General features: G+C 39.8%; 1 protein-coding gene across 2 annotated transcripts in view; it reads right to left on the bottom strand.

The window, feature by feature from the left end:
• LOC134628954 (synaptogyrin-1-like) overlaps positions 1 to 21,871 on the bottom strand; it is a 28,115-nt gene that overhangs the window by 4,893 nt on the left and 1,351 nt on the right. For both annotated transcript variants that reach the window (XM_063475804.1, XM_063475803.1), the window contains exons 2-3: positions 2,096 to 2,333; positions 63 to 202 (exon numbers count right to left, since the gene is read on the bottom strand). In XM_063475804.1, the coding sequence (XP_063331874.1) occupies positions 63 to 202; positions 2,096 to 2,333 (378 nt within the window). The remainder of the gene's footprint in view (positions 1 to 62; positions 203 to 2,095; positions 2,334 to 21,871) is intronic.

Raw genomic sequence — 21,871 nt, 5'->3', positions numbered from 1 at the left:
AGTTTGAGGGTGTCAGTCCCGTCTTTGGTTACAGCACTGTATCAGGCCATTAAGCTCCTTACCCAAGTGAAGATGGAGAAGAAGGAGAAGGTGATGGCTGCTCGGGCAGCGTCCCCTCTCTCTTTAAATTGGTTGTCCTCAGACACCTGCCACTGGTTGGCCAAGAAACAGAAACCCACAAACCACATGAAGGACCAGAATGCTGGAATAAGAAGAAAAAAAACAGAGATTCGGAGTAAAATTACTAACTGAACAACTACAAGACAGAAGAAATTCCTCTTGCTTAACTCCAAAATAACAGAATGGAACTCATGTTGCAACTCAGTATGAGCAAATTACAATGTTTACAACTGAATTCATCTGTTAAAAGACTAGTTTAAGTATTGGCTTTATAGTACTTACTTGATTAGATTACGTCTGCATGGCAAATATAGAAATATGGCTGTTTAGTTCAGAATATGCACTAACAGCAGGGGAGAATAGGTAGCCGTCTTATAAAAGTGACAAAAACTCAGCCAATCACCACCTTCACCTATAAGGTACTGGTAGATGAATATGTTGTATAACTGTAACTAAGCCAAACTAAACGTTCCCACTTGTTTCAACTCTTTTAGCTTAGCTAGGCTAAGTTCCTGCTGCCATTTGTTTAACAAAACAAGAAAAGTTTTACTGAAAACTCTCATAAAAAAACAGATATTTCTCAAATTGTCGAACACATAGTGCAGAACAACAAAGCTCAGGTACCACAGCTGGATGACTAAAGTGGGTAATTAAGTCAGCATAAGAATGAAAAGGTGGAGGCAATCAACTGAGAACAGCAATGGGCCCCAAAATGAGCCCTGTGGTATGCAAGATGAGCAGTCAGACAGCAGGATTTACTCATAAAATCAGATATGATTCTTTCCTGCTGGCTGGGGGGAACTGGAAGAGGAGAGAGAAATTAAAAGAGCTGGAGTGCGGAGGCAATGTATAAAGCCTAATCAGAGATACCCAGGGATTATCAGGTTCCCTTATTTCTTCAGTGTGGAAACCATCTCATATTACAACAGATACGGCAAGAGAAATCAGAGAGTCAGAGAGTGTAGGTAACGAAAACAGGGAGGGAGAATTCTGTCTGTGACAGGAACTACCTCATTAACCGATCCGACACTTCACTGTCCTGTCATTATATTTGAGTTCATTGCAGTAGCAGTGCAGTGGAGAAGTAGTGGAAGCCACTGTCAGGGACGCCAACGCACAACGTCTCAGAGACTTGTTAGTGTCAGATGAGTACTTGTCTACTTATTATCCCTGTCACACATCTCTCCTTTTGTTGTAATAACCTAACTGCACGGCATTTTTATACATTACAAAAATCGCTGACAGGTTTTCGTTAGGTAGTATATTTTGAGCGGCTGGGATAATTTGCACAGAAAAAGGCCTATTTGGTTCGAGCATCCATGGGAAGTGAATTTAGGTATTTATGAAAGCTGTTTGTAGGAGTCTTTGTTGGGCTCCAGACAAACAGACCCAGAGACTCATTGGCAATCACCTGTTGCTTGGAAGAAATGTGTACTCCATGAACAGTTAGCAAGTGGTTGCTGACACTTGCTATGCGAAACTGGTCGCAAAGAGGTATACGGTGCAAATACCCTTGTGATTGCTTTGGTTGCTAGCAGATTCCCACAGTCACTGTATTGTAGATGGAAGATGAAGTCTTGTTTGCAAACACTTGCCAACTACTCCCCAAGCAAAACTGTGAAACTGAAAAAGGTGTGGCGCAAACTGGAAATGTAGCATGCTCACCTTCAAAGTAAAACTTGCACCTTTTGACTCGTAGAAGTAAGGCGGGATTTTTATGAGTAGTTGGCAATCTGCTAACGACCAATCAATCAAGTTTTTTGGTGCAGCACCGTCTCTGCGGCCGGTATCACCCGGCGACAGACAGCAACCACTCACCAACTTGCATGTGATTGCACATGGTCTCCAAACCAGTCTCTAGGTCTGTGTAACTGAGGCTTTAGCACATCTGAAGGTAAAAATCCAAACTCAAACAAAATACTTCACAACAACAAAGTATTGTAAAGAAATACGGTATGAAAAGGCATGTGTTTACCTGACAACCCAATATCAGCCAGCACAGCTTTCTTGCGGTCTTTGACGCTGCTGATCTGAGGGAAATAGATGTCCAGAGCCAGGAAGCCCACACAGCAAAGAAATGCCATGGAGCCCATAAACACCCCATAATTGCAGGCGTTTTGGTTGCGGTTGAAGATGCAGTACTCCTCCTCTTCTTTGGCCTGATTGATGTAGCCCTCATTGGCGATGCAGCCGAAGATCACAATGGAGAAGAGCTGGAAAGGTGAGAAGAAGCAATGAAAATGCACGAAAAGATATGACTTTCAGGACTGTAGTAGAGTTTACAAGACAGAATTTAATGTCAGCACCTTTAAAACATCTGAACTGAGTCTGTACCATAGTGGCTCTGTAAAGTGCTTCTATATGTAAAGCAGCTTTGAGGTTTGCTACTGAATTCAGAAGTCAATTTTTCCATATTTTGAGCATTTGGAATGAGTGTCGTCACATTTGCCTCCACCTGGATGCTCAAAAGTTGAAAGTCGAGTATTTAAATGGTGTCCCACTTCGTACACGTCAAACTTTTCTGGGAACTTCACAAACAGGCACCACTATTATGTATGGCTTTTCTTAACTTCTTGTCCACACAGCATTGCCAAAGGCTGAAGCCTATCCCAGATAGCACTAGGTGAGAAGTGTAGTACACCCCGTGTAGTGTCACTAGTTCTTTACAGAGACAACCAACCATTCGTATGTCATTGTTTGTCTTTACCAAGATTGTGTCAATCCTTATAATAATTCCATGCTGCTGATTGAGTGTAAATAGCAAGAGAACCATCAATCTGACTTTCCTGCTCGGGTTTATATTTGTGCTCCAGTGCTGTCTTCTATGTTTGCATGTTTTCTGAGTGTTTCATAAAAGCCATTTCCAGGCCATAAAACTCCTACTTGCTGCAGTAGGGTGGTATATTTAGACTGACTGGGTAATGAAAAAATAGCTTTAGCTTGGTGTTTTCAGCCCATACTGTCACAAAAATCCTGCAATAGTCATTTATTAAACATTTCTCATGTCTTCTTCAAACAGTTTTGCTCACATGCCTCTTTTTTCTGAGAAGTTGGCATTTTGCTGCATTTCTTTACTGCAACTTAACACAACAGCAACGCACAAAAGCAAACTTTCTGGTTGTTCCACTTAATGAACATACAGGTGATACTATGCTTGTAATAATGGCTGCATGGTGAGAGTCACCTTCTTTGACTTCTAAAACACATTAAACACAACTGAGCCGCTGCTATTGAGAATGAAACTACAGGAAATAAAAGAAAACCCTTGCGGTAAATCGTGAGATGCTGCACATTATATGAGAATGGGCTCTGTTCTGTCTGGCTTGGAGACTGTGGAGCTTAGACTTTCAGTAGATCACCAGAGTGTGTCACCTACAGAAATACTGAGGTACAAGTAATGGGCTAAATGGGAAGACCAACACTGAAGAAGCAGAGATCCTTCACTGTGTGCAGCAAAATGATGGATTTTGTGATTGGCAGCAAACTGGACAGTTTTGAAGATGTAATGGAGAGGAGGACACAGACTATTGAGCTATAGTAGCTCATTGATGGATTGGACCACACGGGTCAACCTTCGCTCTCCACGTGAATCAGTGAGCCTTGGCCGCCCATGACCTTGTTGCTGGTTCACCACTGTTCCTTCCTTACACCATTTTTGATAAATACTGACCACTGCAGACCAGGAACATCACGCAAGAGCTGCAGTTTGGGAGATCCATCCATCCATTTTCTTTCATCCACTATTTCCTGTACATAATCTTGTACGGCATGCCTGCACATGCTTATAATGTTAACCCAAAACAATAGCATTCATTGCTCCTGCACTGCATCTACTACAAAACATCATTTCAATGTCATTTTGGAGGTATTTGCTACTGGCACTGTAATACTGATCTTCTGTAAAGCTGAACATGCTGGAGAGGATTTATCCTTCCTGCAGTAGTCTGTTAAGGTCGAGGCAGGGACCCTGACAGTGGTAAAATGGAGCCAGTGAAAGGACAAGGTTACTGTGATAGCATCTGAGCCCTCTCTCCTTTGTCTTTTCCCTTATTTTCCTCTCTGCGTCTGTCTCGCTTTGCCTCAAGGAGCGCACACACAAAGGGATACAAAATGGAGTCAATAACAGGAGCAGGTTAATAAGATATCATCAAATCCCTCTCTCCTCTTCTCCTTGCTCCTCTTCAGTGCAGTATCACCGAAACAATATTCTCAGGGCAACAAATGCAGTACAAACTGTGTAGCATGCTACTTTTAGTTGCTAACAGCAGATCAGACAACTCCATCCAGCTGACAAACCCTCAGACCATACCTCCCGGGAGCTTTTTCTGTCTGGATAAGAGGCAGAGTGTGTTTATGTTTGTCTGTGTGTGGTCTTTGCTGTGGTGAGTGATGGATTCAGAGGGTATCTCTAAATGTGATCCAGTGTAAAAAGAGAGATAAAAAGCTAGAATTGAACCTTGGGTTGGTGTGTACAGTTTACCCAGCTGCCGTGTCTCTGGGTGTGAGATAAATGACAGCGATACAAAGAGTGAATACAAAGCAAAGTGTACCTCCTCTGACAGCCCTGATCATGAAGGCTAGCTACGGGGCCAGGAGGAGACAGGGATGCCAGTCACGGTGGGATTACAGCACAGTTTTTTCTTCAGCTCCTTCCTTCTTTATCTGCTTTTGAGCCCTTCAGCTTCTCTCTACTGTCCGGTCCACGCTTGGGAAACCCCGATTTCATTTGACATTGAGTTCTTGCTTTCTGAAGTGCCATCTGACTCTATTAAATTTGACAGACTGGCATTTCTTTTCTCTTTAGATACAATCAGTTAGATTATGTGAAGGACAAAAGTTTAAATTCAAGTCACAATGACTTCATTTTTTATCTGTGGGTGGTGAAGCTTTAACTTATAGCGATTGCATGAAATATATTTTCAAAATGTGTTTTAGCAACGAACTGTACAGAGTCCCGCTGATAAAAAGAACTGCACTTCTAAGTCGTTTGCATATTTGTCAGACTTTACTTACTTTGTTTCATATAATCAAACAAATGTTAATATTAGACAAAGATAACCCAAAGACAAACCTGTCTGACAATGAGAAGCAGGCTATAAGATCTCAAAAAGCAACACATCATGCCTCATGCTTTTTCTAAAGGAAAGGCTGAGAAACAAAGTCAGTGACATCTGTCGGTCTATAAAGGGTTACAAAGCCATTCCTAAGACTTTGGGACTCCAGCAAACCACAGTGAGAGCCATTACCCAGCGAGCATAAAGGGAGTAACTTTTATAAATGGCAGGTAATTACAAATGTAACATTTATATCACCTCATCAAACATCAGCAAACACACGCACTGTGCTGCTAGCTTACGATCCAGCTGCCGTATTTCACAGGGAGAGAAAAGAGAGAGAGCGCTAACTTCACTCAGAGACGGAGAAAGATAAGAAAGAGAGGACAGGAGAGGACGAAGAGAGGTTAGATTTAGAGGTAAGGATGCTCAGTCGTATTTGATAAACTGTAAAGTTAAAGCTTACATGTAAGTCCTCATGTTTTTGAATGTGACATTATGTTTCTTCATATTGTGAAACATGCTGCAAAACAATCTGAGACAGAATAACTGTGTTATTTAAAGGTTGTGTGAAAGTACTCTGCAGTATGCTGTCAGAGGATGGAAATCTGCCAGGGCAACTCGTGAAACATCTGCTGACATCTCGTTGAAATCAGTTTTGTAAATTTGCAAAGAGCAGCAGATCAGCTGATCACAACATGCACGTCAAGAAAATCTACCGGAGCTCTCAATAGAAATTGTGATTTTTTTTCCTCTTGTTGAGCCATTACATCTGATTTTAGGGTTCCCCCACCCGCTGAATCCCACTTTAACCCCTTCCCTACATGTTTTCCTGTTTAGAGGGAAAGTCACCCTCTACAAGGCAGGCAACAGAAAATAAAGCAATTTTTTTACTTTGCTTCTTTTTCTCTGCTCATGTTCTTCTTATGATTCAAGAGTACCTTTATTAGAAATGATATTTAGACTGAAATTAAATTTGTATTCCTATCTACTAATATTATTTTATTATAACAATAACATAGCACAAGGTCCAGTTAGCTTTGCACAAAAATAGCTGCTAGAAACGTCCTCCAAAAAGCTACTTTTTACTGTCTTGCTTTGAGTATGTGGCATTAACGACGGACCCGACCACAGGCTTGTGCTTTTCAGCATCGCTTTATTAACACTTTCACGGTTGCACACTTTCACCAACACACGGCTGCAGCTCTACAGCTGCCGCTACACACATCACCAACAACAATACTGCAGGACCCAGTGCAGACTTTAAGCCGGCGAGGCGGGATTGAGGATGGTACGACCGCCTCCCCTGCAGCGGCACCACAGACCACGCCCCACCACAGAAGACCACGCCCAGCCACAGAAGACCACGCCACAGCCACAGAGTACAGAGCTGGTAATTTTTCACTTTTACTCGAGTAAAAGTGAAAAATTTATCGTGCAGGATTGTATTTCGATGTTTAATAAGCATTTATTTTCATCCACTATTTCCTGTACATAATTAATAAAGCTGTTTATTAAAAATATCTGTCATGGTTTCATCACATATTTCTATTTTTTGTTCAACAGCAGCTTGTATCAAAAAAAATGTTCCCCACCTCTGACAAAAAGCCTGAATCCCCAGAATAATGGCCACCGTCTCTTTTACCTACAGTGCAGTGTTATAGTTTGACAGACTGGTGATGAGCTTATGAGCAATCACATACCTGAATAAATGGAGAGTACGCACTTAAAACTGGCCTTCCCTGGCTGTATTACTTGTACTAATAAGCATTAAGAAAAGTGATTCAGCAGACTATGTTATGATAAACAGAGTAACACTCATTCATTTTGTTCTACACAGCAACAAAAGCCAAACTCTTATTTCTATTTTAAAGCTCCAGCACAGAGAGAAAGCTGGCATTTAAATCTGCGTCTTGATGGCAAACTCTAAGTTTGTTACTAAGCATGCGCAACCTTTCTGTTTCCTCGCTCCTCCCTCGGTCCACTTTATGCCACTCTGGATTCTGGCCCATGCCATGCACTCCTCTTTCTGATTAAAGGATGTATGGGGGAGGGCAGTAGCACCTCAAACACCTCAATCCCATCATTCATCTACCTGCAGTTTTTTTTGTTGTCATGATGAAGAACTAAAGGTGGAGATGGTGGGATTGTGAAGGGGATAAGCAAAAAGAAGCATCGGGGGTAGAAGGGGCATGGAGGCGGTGCTATTTTTAGACCGGCTGCATCATTGCTCCCTCCCCCTCGTCTTTTCCCATCTCCCCTCGTTACTGGCCCTGCCTATGCCCACAAGCATTCTTCAGGAAAAAGGAGCACGCTCCGACACACATACTCATGCATATACAGCTCAAATGCACGCACAGTTTGTCCACTGCTTCACAGGGCTGGCTAAACGATTCAGGTCAGAAAATGCACACACACAAGCATTGCAACACAAACGCACAGGCATAAGGCCAATCACATAATGTGGGATATTGTCAGAGCAATAATAACTTCATTTGCTCACTTAGTCTCTTTCCTCTTATAAAAACACGCTGCATGTATTTATTTATTTATTTAATCTTCATGTGACACAATGGATTGGTGGCGCTGGGTTTAAAGCTAAAGAAAAAGTGGCATATTTGCACGTGCAATAAAAATAAACGATGTGGTGTCCAAAATGATTTCTGAGATCTCTAAAAAGGCCCAAAACTGCAGGATTCACAACACTTCTGTGTTTCTCTCTTACCTTTGTGTCATCGCCAAAACCAGCACAGTAACTGTTTAAAATGTGTCTGTTTGGAGAAGAGTGAGGATCATATACACCCTAAATACACAGACACACCGCCTGGTCTAACTCCCAGCCTGACACATAAACTCTACTCTTCTGGGTCCTCAGTGATATTTGTGAAGTACACGCATGCACACTCTTCTTCTTCTTTTATCTTTTAAAGAGATAAGCGCAGTGTCGCTAACACGCTTACCTGCAGGGTCATCGCTTCTTTTATATAGTAAAGGAAACTTAAAAGTTAACCGAAACGATTCTTTTGAATCTTTTAAATCAATCTACTTGACTTTTGTCCCACATGAAGGAATTTACACTTCCACCACCAATTTTTCCATAACAGAAGCCTTCCAGCCTCCCATTCAGGAATCTTTAACTGTCACGTCTCCTCCTTCTGATTAACATACAGGCAATATTACAGTGTCTCTGGTTCACCCCTCACCTTCTGTTGACTCCGTTTTGTCACATCGCGAGCATGACTGGATTCCACAGTAATCTATGAAGCATGTACAGCTGTGGCCCCTAACTTTTTTTATTTGAATACAGAAGGGAGTCTGAGTATCTGTAACAGGGACAAAAGTACCTGCAGGGCCACAAGTTTTTAGTGATGTGACACACTTTGGATTTGAAATGCTCGGAGAATCTGCACTGGGAAATAAACTCATCACCAGGGACTCGCCTGCATCTTTCAAACTCTTTTTTTCTTCTTTCTTTTCCAGCTACAGCTTCAAAGACACAAACACTGAACGCACAAACGCTATTCCTTGAAATACGGATTGGTCTTGGCGTGACCTAGTTCACTAAGAAGGAAAACACGCACCGTCTTCAGGATCACAATTATATTTGGTATCACATGGCAGGGGGCAGATTGAATTACAAAGCTTTTCTCTCCTGCTTGCAGCGAAAGTCCGGCGAGGCTTGTGTAACGATTCCAGCTTGATCCTTTATATGCACAGCTAGTGTATGTTGAAAGTGTAAAGTGCAATCTGTTTACTAGGAGTGTCCCACAAAGATACATACACACACATTATAGAAATAAAAACACAAAAACACCCTTAAAAATGCACAAAAAAAAATGTGAACTGCACCTAAACATTTCCCGAGAGCTTCGGAACCATAACCAGTGAATCGTGTGACATGGTTTCATACGTGACTTGACTTCTTTGGGTGTGTGTGTGTGTGTGTGTGCCTGGGTAAGGTGAAGGTACCCCACCCTGCTTTATCTGTAGAGAAATCACAAGGCTTCTGAATGTGGTGAATGCAGGCACTGTGAAGAATCCCACGTGCTGTCTCTGCTCTTGTGACCATCAGAGGGTCCCTCACAAATTGCCCTTTAACGATGCTGATTACAAGATGTGTGTGTGTGTGTGTGTGCTTCTGAAACTTTGTGCATTCGTGTGTGAAAGCATGTGCTTCCTGAGAATCTCCCTTTGAAATTACTGCTGTGTCTCTCCATTCAGACCTTCTTTAGAGCTTTAAGCAGAAATTCTGATATTTGAGAAACGCACGTGATTGCAACAATGAAACACACAAACACACACCCACAAACCAGCACCCATATCAGCTGCTACCGAGGCCTAAATCACATCGGTTCAATCGGTCTGCTTGTGAATGATTTAAAGCTGCTGTTGTGCTGGCTGAAAGGCCTTTTGCATCCATTGTTGAAAACCAGACAATTGAGCCGGGCCTCATGTCACCCTGCTATTCACTGTACCTCACAAAATCCTGTACTAGAAGTAGCCATGCCCACACAAATGCACAGACAGTGAGTTAGCAATGTGCAGCCTTTTCATAATAATAGCGTGCCCACATTTAAGGAACAAATCCTGTGAAAGTTATCACCTTTGTTGAATCACTCATTTGCTGATTTGAACTTATTTTAGAAATATTTTTACAATTTACACATGTAAAGTTGTAAACGATCACATTTTTATCTATTTTTAAATATAACCAAGTAGTTTAGAAGCCTTCAAATCACCAAAAACGAGTAAAACATGAAAGCAAAGTTGGCTTGAAGGGGGAAATTTAGATGTATTTTCTTCAGTAAGTGAAGTGAAGCAACTCCACTGATATGTTACCCATGTTTTGTGATTATATACATATTTTAAAAATACAGGTTCAGAAATAGCTAATAATATTAAGCTAATCAGCTATGTAGTGTATCAGTGGAGCTTATGCCTGTAGTAAAAATTACATTTTTAAAGGGAAAATATTAAGGATATTAAGGATAATTGTTTACAAGGGATTCTCAGTCAGCCTGAACACAATTCATGTCAATTAATGACGGATGGCTATGAGCACACTGTGTTGCAAATAAGCACAGGCTATGTGCACTTGTTCTCTGTAGAAACTGTATTAGAGGAAGGCGAGGCAGCACAAAAACATGGCTATGTTATGATGCAGAAGCCATGAGAAACCTGGCTGAGAGGCCTGGCTGGGGTCTTGGAGGTCTGAGAGGTTGTTCTGCAGATAAATCCTAAGAGCTCAGGTGGAGCTCCAACATCTAGGCCTGAGCAATCTGGTGCTAATGGTTACTGCTGTTCTGCTACAGTATGTGCATACGTGTGCACACTGCAGCCATTTTTTCCCCCTGCATGCTGCAGGCAGTAAATCCGTCGATCGATTTTTATTAACCACTTATCCAGTTCAGGGTTGCATGATGGGCTGGAGCCTTTCCCAGCTGTCACAGGGCCAGTGCCACTGAAAATAAGTTGAGAAAAGTCAATTTTAAGGTTAAGGCTGCGCAAACAAAACAGTTTGTGCTGTAAGCACACCATCCAAGAACACACCAACTAGGGCAGGGCAATACGGCCAAAAATATTTATCACGATATACATTTGAAAATTTGCGATAACGATATAACTGACGATACAACTCCACAACTTTATTAGTGCAAAAACCCCCATAAATGTATTTTCACTTAAACAAGCAGCTGTTTTTTATGTGCATTAAAGTTATATAAAAATTTAACAGTGCAAATGCAAATTCCTCGCTGACAGTTTAACCAAAAGTCATTTCCAGTGGAAATTGGCCGACATATCCTGATCATAACCATGTATAATATCCACAAAACTTGAAAAGAGGTTATAGACACACAATATGGTAATATTATGTTGAAGCACAGTACGTATCACTCCGCGAGGCTCCTGACTACGGTAATGCTCCCACAATTCATCAAGCGGTGCGGCTTCGTAGCTTCATACTAAAACATTTTTGACAGATTTTTGAGCGCCGTGTACCACATAAAATCGGTTCAAGGTCAGTAGGCACAACCAGAATTCATACATAAGGCGCACCGGATTATAAGGGGCACTGTCGATTTTTTCAGAAAATCAAAGGATTGATTTTAAGTGTGCCGAATTTACCCAAAAACAAGGTAATAACGACGGCCCGCTAGCATGCTCTTCCAAAAATTGTGCTTTGGCGTGTATCTGACAGACGAAAGCCAAACCAGTTCGACACCACTGAAGTTGCAGCATTTTTCCAAACCAATTCTGGTTCATCTGTTTCATTCAACGACCTGCTTTCGCCCTTCTCATTCTCCGTCGCCGCCATGCTTTTTCCACCATGTGCGTATGAAAACAAAGGCAATGCGCATGCGCGTTTTACCCATATTCTATCGCGATATTTCATTTTCTTATCGTTGCCTAACATTATACCGGTATTACCGTGAACGATATGATATGGCCCAGCCCTAACACCAACCCATCAAAACAGGTAGAAAAAGAAATAAGGGTAGAACAATTTGTTTCTCACGATGCTTTCTAGACTATTAGGATGTGCAGGTCCTCTGAAGTGAGACAGCATTTTATCAATAGGTAGATACAGATCGAGGTCAGAACTAGACACAAGTGTCCAAACAGTTGTCTAAAGAATAAAAAAGAACTTGAGAGAAAAGCTTACATGTGGCCTATTTTGAACCTCCAACCAATCACTGTGTTTCATGGCCATTTATGTTACATGTTGTTTAGAGAAACTGTCAGAAGGAAAGGTGTGGGGAACGTGTTGATTCTGATACACTAAGTGTAAAGCTTTCTAACATCAATGCCTTTGGATTTATGCCATTCTTTTGACATATAAGTAGTAATTAAAATATGGACTAATGAAAAAGAAACATTTCAGCAGCACATCACCAGTATCTGACGTGTGTGTTGTGCTCTCAGTGACATTAATATATTATCTAATTGCAAAAATGGAGGAAATTTCCATTATTGCTTACCATAATGATGTATTTCCAGATAAAGAAGACAGCACTGTTGATGCAATCAGATCGTCCCAGAAAGAACATGTTCATTTCTGCGAATTCTTGCCTTTTATGTGCTTCAGAGCTTTTATGTGGTCTGAAGAGAACAAACCAAAGCGAATGCAGTGAATGATCAGTAAAAGTAAGTTATGACAGTGGGAAGTGAGCAGAGCTATCTGCTGCATAATACAGGATCACTGCTGGAGGATATTACATCCTGTGTGTGTGCGTGTGTGTGGGCTTATTGTCTGCTGCAGAATGTCGGCCCAGACTGGGGATACCTGATTGCTGCTGTCACCATGGCAGCAGCTGCTCATGTAATGAGAGAGAGAGTGAGAGAGACAGGAGACCTTGTCAAAGTACAATTCAAGGAGAGCCACTGCAGTACCAAGGGTACACAATGAGACAGACAGAATCACAAGTTCAGAGCACAACAGCACTCTGATGTCTGTTCTGTCGAGTCACTCAATCACACACACACACAATGCTCTCCTCCATACGCCTCTGTGTCTTTTTTTTTTTTTTGCGTTATTATCTCGTTTCCATTTGAAATGTGATGGCAGTCAGTGAGAACATGACCAGACGAGCCCAGAAAACAAGCATGTATCAGTGCAAGAAAACAGACGGTCCCTCAATCTTGTAAAGCCGAGCATAACAGAATCAAGGGAGAGTAGCACTGCAATCTGGTACAGGTGCTCATTCAGTTACAGGCCTGCTTTTTATGTTTTTTTTAATGGCAACAGCAAGTGAAACTGAAAGGGCAGTTTTGTAGTGTGTTCAGCCAGTCCACGGACAAGGAACAAAGATGGCTGTAGCCAAAGAGATTTGAAGTCTTATCCTAATACCTCAAGTTACGAGGGTTTACTCTCTTTTCTCATATGAGTTGCAAGGGAAACCGTGATCAGGTATTTGCATGAAGAAAAATGCTCCAAAAGTCACCAACACAAATAGCAAGTGTGTGAGGCCCAGTGGCTACAAAGGGCCACGCCTTAACAAGAGGAACTATAAATCTTAAGAATAATTAACAATATATACATCAACCCTCTATAAGGTTATCACTAATGGGAAAAATAACCATAGAGACAAAAAGTGTTTTTGTACCATCCTGTAAATACATTTATTTCTGATGTAAAGTTGAACATTTTAACACAGGAATCTATTGAAAGTGACTTGCTTTTGGAGCCAGCCTGCATTATATGACACTAACTAGATCAATGTACTGTAGAGCACTACGATACCCAAATAAAGTAGGGTTCAGCCTGCTCATGAACTATTTATGCTGACTAGAATCTCAACCAATGACCAAATTGATCAGTTGGTTAGGTTAGCAGATGATTCATTTTTTCAGGCTTTAATACCTGTGAACACAACCAGTACAGGTACCCAGCGGTACCCTTTTCAGTACTTTACACACCACAACAGCTGCCTTGGTTACTGCCTGGCACTGACTGTGATGTCACAGTGCTTGCATACTGCAGTATTTAAATGGTAATGTGAGACAATTGTTGGTTATGTTTACTTACTAAGGTTTTGTGTTTGTTTACAGTATACCATGCTAATATGACATTTCAGTGCTGCGAAACAAATGCTAAAAGTTAAAACGTCAACAGCACAGTGTCAAAAAGCCGTTTCTCTGACAACAGCTTTTCATCATCATCATTACCATTCCTGGGTTCACCTTCTTAACAGGCACGTTGATGTTACCTGCTGGTTTTTCAAATACGGTACACTTTGCAGCTTTCAGACATATTTTGTATTTGACCAGATGTTTCTTCAGATTAGATGTGTTCCATGGTCAGCTTCATATTTTACACTACAAATGTTACATTTTGGCACCAACTGATTTAGCATTGGATGCATGCTAATAATTAGGTACAAACAGAGATTTATAACAAACAAAACTTTCCACTACACTGCGATTTCAAATATATAGCAGTCAGAAAAAGAATCACCCACAATCGGTCACAGCAGACGGCTGTCCCTCCCTGAGCCTGGTTCTGCTGGAGGTTTCTTCCTGTTAAAAGGGAGTTTTTCCCTCCCACTGTTGCCAAGTGCTTGCTAATGGTTCTGTTTTTTTAGGGTCTTAACCTGACAGTACACTGAGGCAAATATGGTTGTAATTTGGCATTATATAAATAAGAAATAAGTTAACTGAATTTAATAATAAGATCTATCTCAACCGCAGTAAGAAGTTATATCAGTGGGGAGTTTAGGATGCTTGGCTGGCCAAAAAGCTGAGTAATTTGAAGGATGTATAATAAACATTATTTGACAGGGCTTTAGGTTTTATGAATATTTAATGCAAACATCTGCAGACTTTATGTTCACAATTTCTACTACAGTCACATTAAGGCAGTCAAACAACATAAAAATGCAACTTGCTTCTTAAAATAGCTTTCGAACAACATCTGAATTTTGACATGTAGGCGTGTGTGAGAGTGAGTAACCAGGAGATGACGGAATGCCCTGCACTGCAACGGGTTTGTGCTGGTGACATAAAATAGTTACTCATCAAGCACAAAATCTCTTGACCTCTGCAATGCTAATCACCATCATGGCTAAATTTAAAACATTATCCCACGCTATTTACGTAAGAGTGTTTTAATTACAGAGCAAATATCAGGAAAGAAGAATTTTCCACAGCAGCTCATAGTTTATGTCCACTTTTAGATAGGATTCACCATGCTGGGAATGTCAGGTCTTTGGCTAAATGCTCTTTGGGAATCACATTGTTGGTGCAGACGTGCTATTTTATGTCAGTGAGACTCTGTTATCTTTAGTGTTTTTTTACATTCTACTAAAGACATGGAGGGAAAAATATGTATCTTTGGGAGGATGCTAGTAACAAAATGTCTAAATATACCCTTTAAAATAGGTTCGTTCTTAGGTTGTTTGTTATGTGCAGGCTGGGTTATCCCTTGAGTTTGGGGCCTTTTTTGTGCTTGAATGATTCCTAGGTCAGTGTTAGGTGGCTTAACATGCAGTCACAAAAATGAACCGACTGGACTGTAAATGTGTAAAAATGTTAAAAAAACAAAAACACTTTATAACCTTCAGAAAGCCTTAAGAACTATTTCTTGAGACCCCTTTAAAAAATGACAAGAAATACTTTAGGCCAGGCTGAGATAAGTAACATTATTAGCAGTTTTCAAACCAGCTGTGTCCAGTAGTTTGACTTTTAAAGACATGTTTATATTTAAAATAATCATGCCTATAAGTATATATGTCTCTGTGTATTTTTGTCTTTTTTGAAAGTTAAATTGTGAACTTTAATCAGCATTTTCAACCACAGGGCAGACAGAAGTTCTACTTTGGGCATGTTGACTTCTGAAAATAAAAATGCTTCTTTAGCACAGTCGAGCACAACACAGAACTAAACAGCATATTTAGGTGTATAGTGATTTGATGCTTTATGTTACCCCTACGATAACCCGAATCCTTGAACAGCAGCAGAATTCAAGGAACTTCACTCAAGGGATCGATCCAAGTTTTGAAAGTAATTCTCTTTTATGCACAGATCAAAGTAGAACCACAGGCAAACAATGTCATGTTTACTTTGTGAGTCAGGTTGACCCTGTTCAGCTTAATTAAATCCAAATATTTTCATTTCCTCAATTAGAAAATTATCACGTCCACGTTACTCTCCCTGCACCTGTCATGCGCTGTTCTTCTTTTCACCATCCAATACTCTCGTAACTAAAATGCAGTGCTGATTCTCTGAGGCGGACACACACGTCATTATCACCTCCACATTCAGCCCTCATGAGTCAGAACAAGTGGGAGATGGATGGAAAAGAGAGGGCAGAGAATCCTCGACCAACATTCATAAACTTTTCTCTTTCTTACTCATTCATTCTGGTCTCCTCTCTCTCATAAGCTCTACTGTGATGTCGCCCATCAACAAATGTTTAAAGGAGAAATCCAGTCACGTAAAGTGTCTACCCTTGCTCTGTGGGTGATGCTAACTTCATCGTTTTTAATGTTTGTGTTTCATGCAAAAGCCACTTTAGTGACTGTATTGGAGATCTCCATCCCAGGCGACCTAATCGCACAATAATTTACCTATCCTAGTTTGTTTCAATGTGTGAGAATGATTTTCAGCAGTAAAACGTAATGACAGACCATTACCAGGACAATAACAGGTAAATTCAGTTTAACGGTTTGTTGTAATGGAACTTAAATCTGCAGCTGAGGACTCCTCAAAGTAAAGACAAAAAGAAATAAGAAACAGAGGAAGACTGAAAAAAACCTTCCTGAAAGACGGGGTAATGCTGGATCCAGGGTGTTCCTGTTGTCACTACTCAGTTGCTGACTAAAAAGAAAAAAATATGCTCCAAAGAGTAGATATCGTTGATGTTTTGAGAGTCTCAGTATCTGAATAAATCAGAGCAATCCCTTTCATGAAATAATAGATCTGTGTCTTTGTTTTTCCCCTCACCAAAATAAACCAGAAGACTAAGAAGACTTTTCATTGGGACAAATGTTTCGTCACTCATCCAAGTGACTTCTTAAGTCTCAGCTGAATGCAGGTTTCCCCAACGGCATAAATGGTACATTTGCATAATGACTTCCTTACCTGGATGAATTAGTACATTTGAGCCTAACGAACACCACCAATTCAGTGGTTCAGGTATGTAGATGACACCTGGGTAAAAATGTCAGGATGTACCACAATTGACTGATCACAGTAACTCAGTGGACATCACGTTTGCCTGGAAGGATATGACAGGCTAGACTTGTTAGACTGTGAGATTTCCATCAGTAACGGAGGACATTTAAAAGTTAATGTGTACCATAAACAAATGTTCACGGATCAGTATTTAAGGTTTGACTCTCATCATCCACTGAAGCACAAACTGGGTGTCATCAGTATGCTACAACACAGAGCGAACACCATCGCCACAGATACAGCGGCCCTGAGTAAGTGTGGTTATCCCAGCTGGGAAGGCACCTAAAGAAAGCTCCGGGCGATCCAGACAAGAAAAAGCACAACGGTTGAAAACCCTTAGTGATGAGCTCTTATATGTCAGGAGTATCAGAAGAACTGAGACACATTTTTTCTAAACAATCGGCCAGTGTGGCTTTCAAACACCAAAACACGCTGCGCCAAAAACTGGTCCACCCCAGGGATCGGGTCCCCCGACACAAACAGAGTAATATAGTGTACGCTGTTAATTGCCAGGATGATTGCCATGATTTATACATCAGAAAAAACAAACAACCTCTGGTGAAGTGGATGGCAAAACACAAAAGGGCTAACTCGTCAGGCGAGGACCCCGCAGTCTATTTACACCTACAGGCCAGTAGCCACTCAAAACCATCTCTGAATCGAGGAGGGGGCCTAAGGGTACATCTTTCGCCATCTTACAATGCTGCGACTGCAGCCATTCCCCAACTCTCTGTGAGTGGCACTCATGGCCATTGATCAGTGGTTGTTGATCAATGTTCATGACGATTTGCATATTAATGATCATGAAACTGACCTACAGCTCATTGTTCGTTAGTAGTGCTAGTTTCGGTCATTATGCAAATAATGCCGGAAATCAACTTTCCAGCATTATCATTTTACCTGGTTTGCTCTTACCTCTACATTACAAACCGACATTAAATTTTACAGAATGGGATCTTAAATACTGTTCATTACTATAATGGACTTGCAGGAAAGTGCTAAGAAGTGCTTGACCTTTAAGCGATGTTCACATTGGAAGGGGCAAAGTTTCATTATTGCTGAGCGTGGCCTGCTACACTGTCATTGAATTGCTAACAAAATATTGTTTAACCCTCTGAGGTTGAAGATGTTAACTTCTATCTTTCGGATGCAAGCAAAAAGCACTTTTCTGGAAGAAAAAGTTTTGACACGTCCATTAAATTGATTGATGTTCTTTGTCTCCTGATTGCCAGAACTTAGGAGAACAGGTTTAACAAAACATGATATGTAGCACAAGGATAGGGTCAGAGGTGACAAAAGCACAGACATCCTTTATTTAAGTAGCAGTATAGATACTAGTATCAAAAAATACTCTGGTAGAAGATGAAGTACCAATTCAACTTCTTTACTCAAGTAAAATAAAAAAAAGTACAGTTCTGAAATGTACTCAAAGCAAGAAAGTAAAAAGTAGCTCTTTGAAGGACATTACTACCAGCTATTTTTTTACAAAGGACCTGGCACTTTGGGGTTATTGGAATGTGTTGTTACACGATGTGCAACATTTGCACTGTTAGACATAAGATGCATAAATTATATATTTTTGGTTCTTTAATATCTTTCTATGCAATAATCCACAGTAATGGATATACTAACAGGATTGTCACATCACTGGATGTTTGGCATGCAGTGATGTGAAACAATATCTTCTCTTAAATGAGTCAAACCTAAAGTAACAAGGCTGTTTTGACAATCTCAGGAGTAGAAAGTAGATATTTGTGAAAAAAAAATGCATGTTTGTCACATGTTTGTTACTTCCCACCTTTGGTTAGGGTTATCACCAATAAGGCTTACGTGCTTCATATTATCCATCAGTTTGTGTGTGTTTTACAGATATGGAAGCATATGACCCACTGAAGTCTTGAAAAAGCTGAACTTTTATTTGTTTGCAGGTGTCAGTTTTTAACTTCCATTGAAAGTGTGACTTGAAGCCAGCTGCCTTTTCACAATAAGAGCCACAACAGCTACACTATTGGGAAAAACATCTAGTATATGAACTAAGGAAGTCTCCTTTAAAGTGGTGAATGTTATAGTCTCCTCCCCCACAGACTGCTGCAGGCTCAATATGAAAGTCGTCACATGATACATCACAAGCTAGGCTATGCCTGTTACTATGCTGACATGCTGCTGCTCTGATGACACCTCTGGACAGGGGATGTGGTGAGGAGACATAAAAACACTCCATATCTGTAGAGTGTTGTCTTAGTGTCACTTAAGATGTCACGGCAGTGTCAAAGCAATAGAAAATTATAAATGTGTAAGAAAATCACTGCTGAAGCGATCTGTCACCTAAAAATGATCTTGAAAACATTTTTGAGGACCATAAAACTCTTTATTAAGACATTTAAACATGTGCTGTTTTGGTTCCTACTTTTAAGATTTTGAGTACTGAATGCTTAAAGAAACAACTTCAACCATTCAACCTCAACTATGTAACTTGAACATTAATAAATAGTCACATAACAGTAAAATGTATTGGTTAAAGATACGATTTAACCCCCTTTGTAGCGCAGTAATTTAGACAACTGAAATAGAAATAATAATATAAAGATTAAGAAATGAAGATAGAAAATAAAAAAGGAAAAAACTGCAACCCTAGATAATAAATAGAGATTTTATAACTACTACTGAGTTGTGCCATATACTTTCAACATAAAACCCTAAAACTCTCAAACAAGGTGAAATAGCAGTGATCAGATTGTGCCATATTAAAATATGCTTTCCCTACGTGACTAAAAAAATATTCCTGCATACAGACGAATTTACAGCACAACATGTGTCATATGTTTAGAAAAATTCAGTGAAAGAAATGTAACTGCCAGGTTTACTAATATAAATGATACACAAAGTACGCCATCATATTAGTATACCTCGTATACAGCCAAAAATCTGACCTCACAACTAAGCTTTACAATGATTAAATTCATGATGTACTGACATATCACATGACTAGCCACTGGCCTTGTTATTTAAGGCTAACGGGTTAATAAACTCGGTTTGTTTTCACCACAAACCATGCGTTTTCTTTGTATTTCTAATTATAATTTTAAGTATAATTTTTAAGTTTATGGCACTTTCAGGCCACAGAAATTTTTTAAAGCATTTATAATTTTTAAAAGAAGAACACCTTAGCTCCCACTTTAGTGTCAGGACTGTACAGTACAATACAAAGCTTACCTTAGGTTTATATAGTTATAAGCATAATGTATTGACGCAACACTGGTAACTGACATTATATAACTGCTTACATTTTAGCTCTGCAAGCAACCAGTGGCTCTTAAGATGAAACTAAAATTTGAGAACCTGACTGACGCTAAAGTTCAGACTTTACGTTACAAAGTTTTAACTTTTTAACACTATAAAATCTTTGCAAGTGTTTTCTCTTAACCAACTGGTGCCTCAACACAGACAAAATCAGTACAATGAAAGTATAGAGATGAAGACACTGAAAAAGGGTTAGAAGAAAGTAAAAGATCGGAAGAAAAAATGCAGACCTGAACTGTTTTTGTTTACTGGAGGCCGGTGTATGCAGGTAATACATAAAAAATATAAAAAAATCTGTTAGTCAAGCTTTTAGAGGCTATCCTGAGCTGCAGATCGCCAAGGCTTAGTGGCTACCAGAACACATTTAGAGAAAATAGTCCCTTGTAATTTTATGTTACATTGCTGTGCAAAGGTCTTGAAGCACCTCTCATTTCTTCTTATTTTGTTTCCAAGCAGCTACACTTTCTTGCGATATTTTAAAACGCTCTTGAACAATGGTGCTCCAGACTTTCTGAGTCTTTCACAGTTTTTCATTGCAAAGTGGCTGCTTTTTCACTTATTTTCAGAGGAATGTTTCTTGTGTTTGTTAAGCCAATTATCACTGACCTGTGAATCAGCGCAGTGTCTACACATAACAGATAACTGAGGGAAAAAACAATTTTAAATTGTATTTTTTGGCAGAAACACAAAATTTGTTCCCATTTCTTTAGTTGCGTCTACAAAAAAATGATGCCAAGGATAACACAGCTTAACAGACATAAACTAGTATTTTAGCACCACCACCACCCATTCAGTTACTTTCATTAACGGACAAAATCCCAAAACTCCAATCATGTCTTCCTACAACCTTTTGTTGTGGCTGTAGCCAACCTGTTGCCAGCACACAACTTCTAGCTGGCTAATACATCACATAAACATTCTTACTGATGTAAACTAAAAGAAATAATAACTAAAGGTAAGATGTTCTCCCAGTAGGTTGTTACCTTCAGGTAATCCCAACAACTGCGGTCAGGAAGTGCCTTTAGTAACGCGTAAGATAATTTGAATGAGTACTAGATAAAAAAAAACTACAACTCATTTTTTTATTAAAAAAATGTTGAAGTACACCTTTCCACATCCTTTCCTGTTTTTGCATAAAACAAGGTGACATCAAAAAATTATTATTAAAACAAATAATAATATGCTCTTTGTAATAGATTGCACTGTTGTCAAAAATCAATTGTATAGTTCAAAATCTAAAACAACAACGTCTTGCTGAGTCGAGGAGTACGATCTGTTAACTTATTGTCCAAATATGTTAAAAATAACAAAAAATACGAGTTGTTCTGAACAATATACCCATTGTGCAAAGTTTGAAACATCTCTGATATACAGCAATCTTCTTTGAAAGCTTACACAAACTTACATAAACAAGGACTGCTGGGCCTAACCTTTGCACTGCTGCATTTTGTTGAAAAAAATGTTTTAAAAAGTGCAATAATGCATTCCTAATTGCTGCACATTACCAAATGTTCATTTAAAAAAATAAACTGTAACAATGTAATGTATAAATCTCCGTTGGATATTCATTACTTGACGCAGTTTATGAATGGATGCAGTATATTTACTTCCTGTCTTTCTTAAAGTACAACAATTTAAGAGAACGTTCTTGATGCTTTCTAATGAAAACACCACATAGTGCATGCATTTTCCTCCTCTCAAAATATAAACGACACAAAAGGTAC

This window comes from Pelmatolapia mariae, linkage group LG6 (assembly GCF_036321145.2).
Source record: "Pelmatolapia mariae isolate MD_Pm_ZW linkage group LG6, Pm_UMD_F_2, whole genome shotgun sequence".
NCBI classification, from domain to species: Eukaryota; Metazoa; Chordata; class Actinopteri; order Cichliformes; family Cichlidae; genus Pelmatolapia; species Pelmatolapia mariae.
The sequence above is the reverse complement of the archived record's forward strand: the minus strand, read 5'-3'. Positions and strand labels throughout refer to the sequence as shown.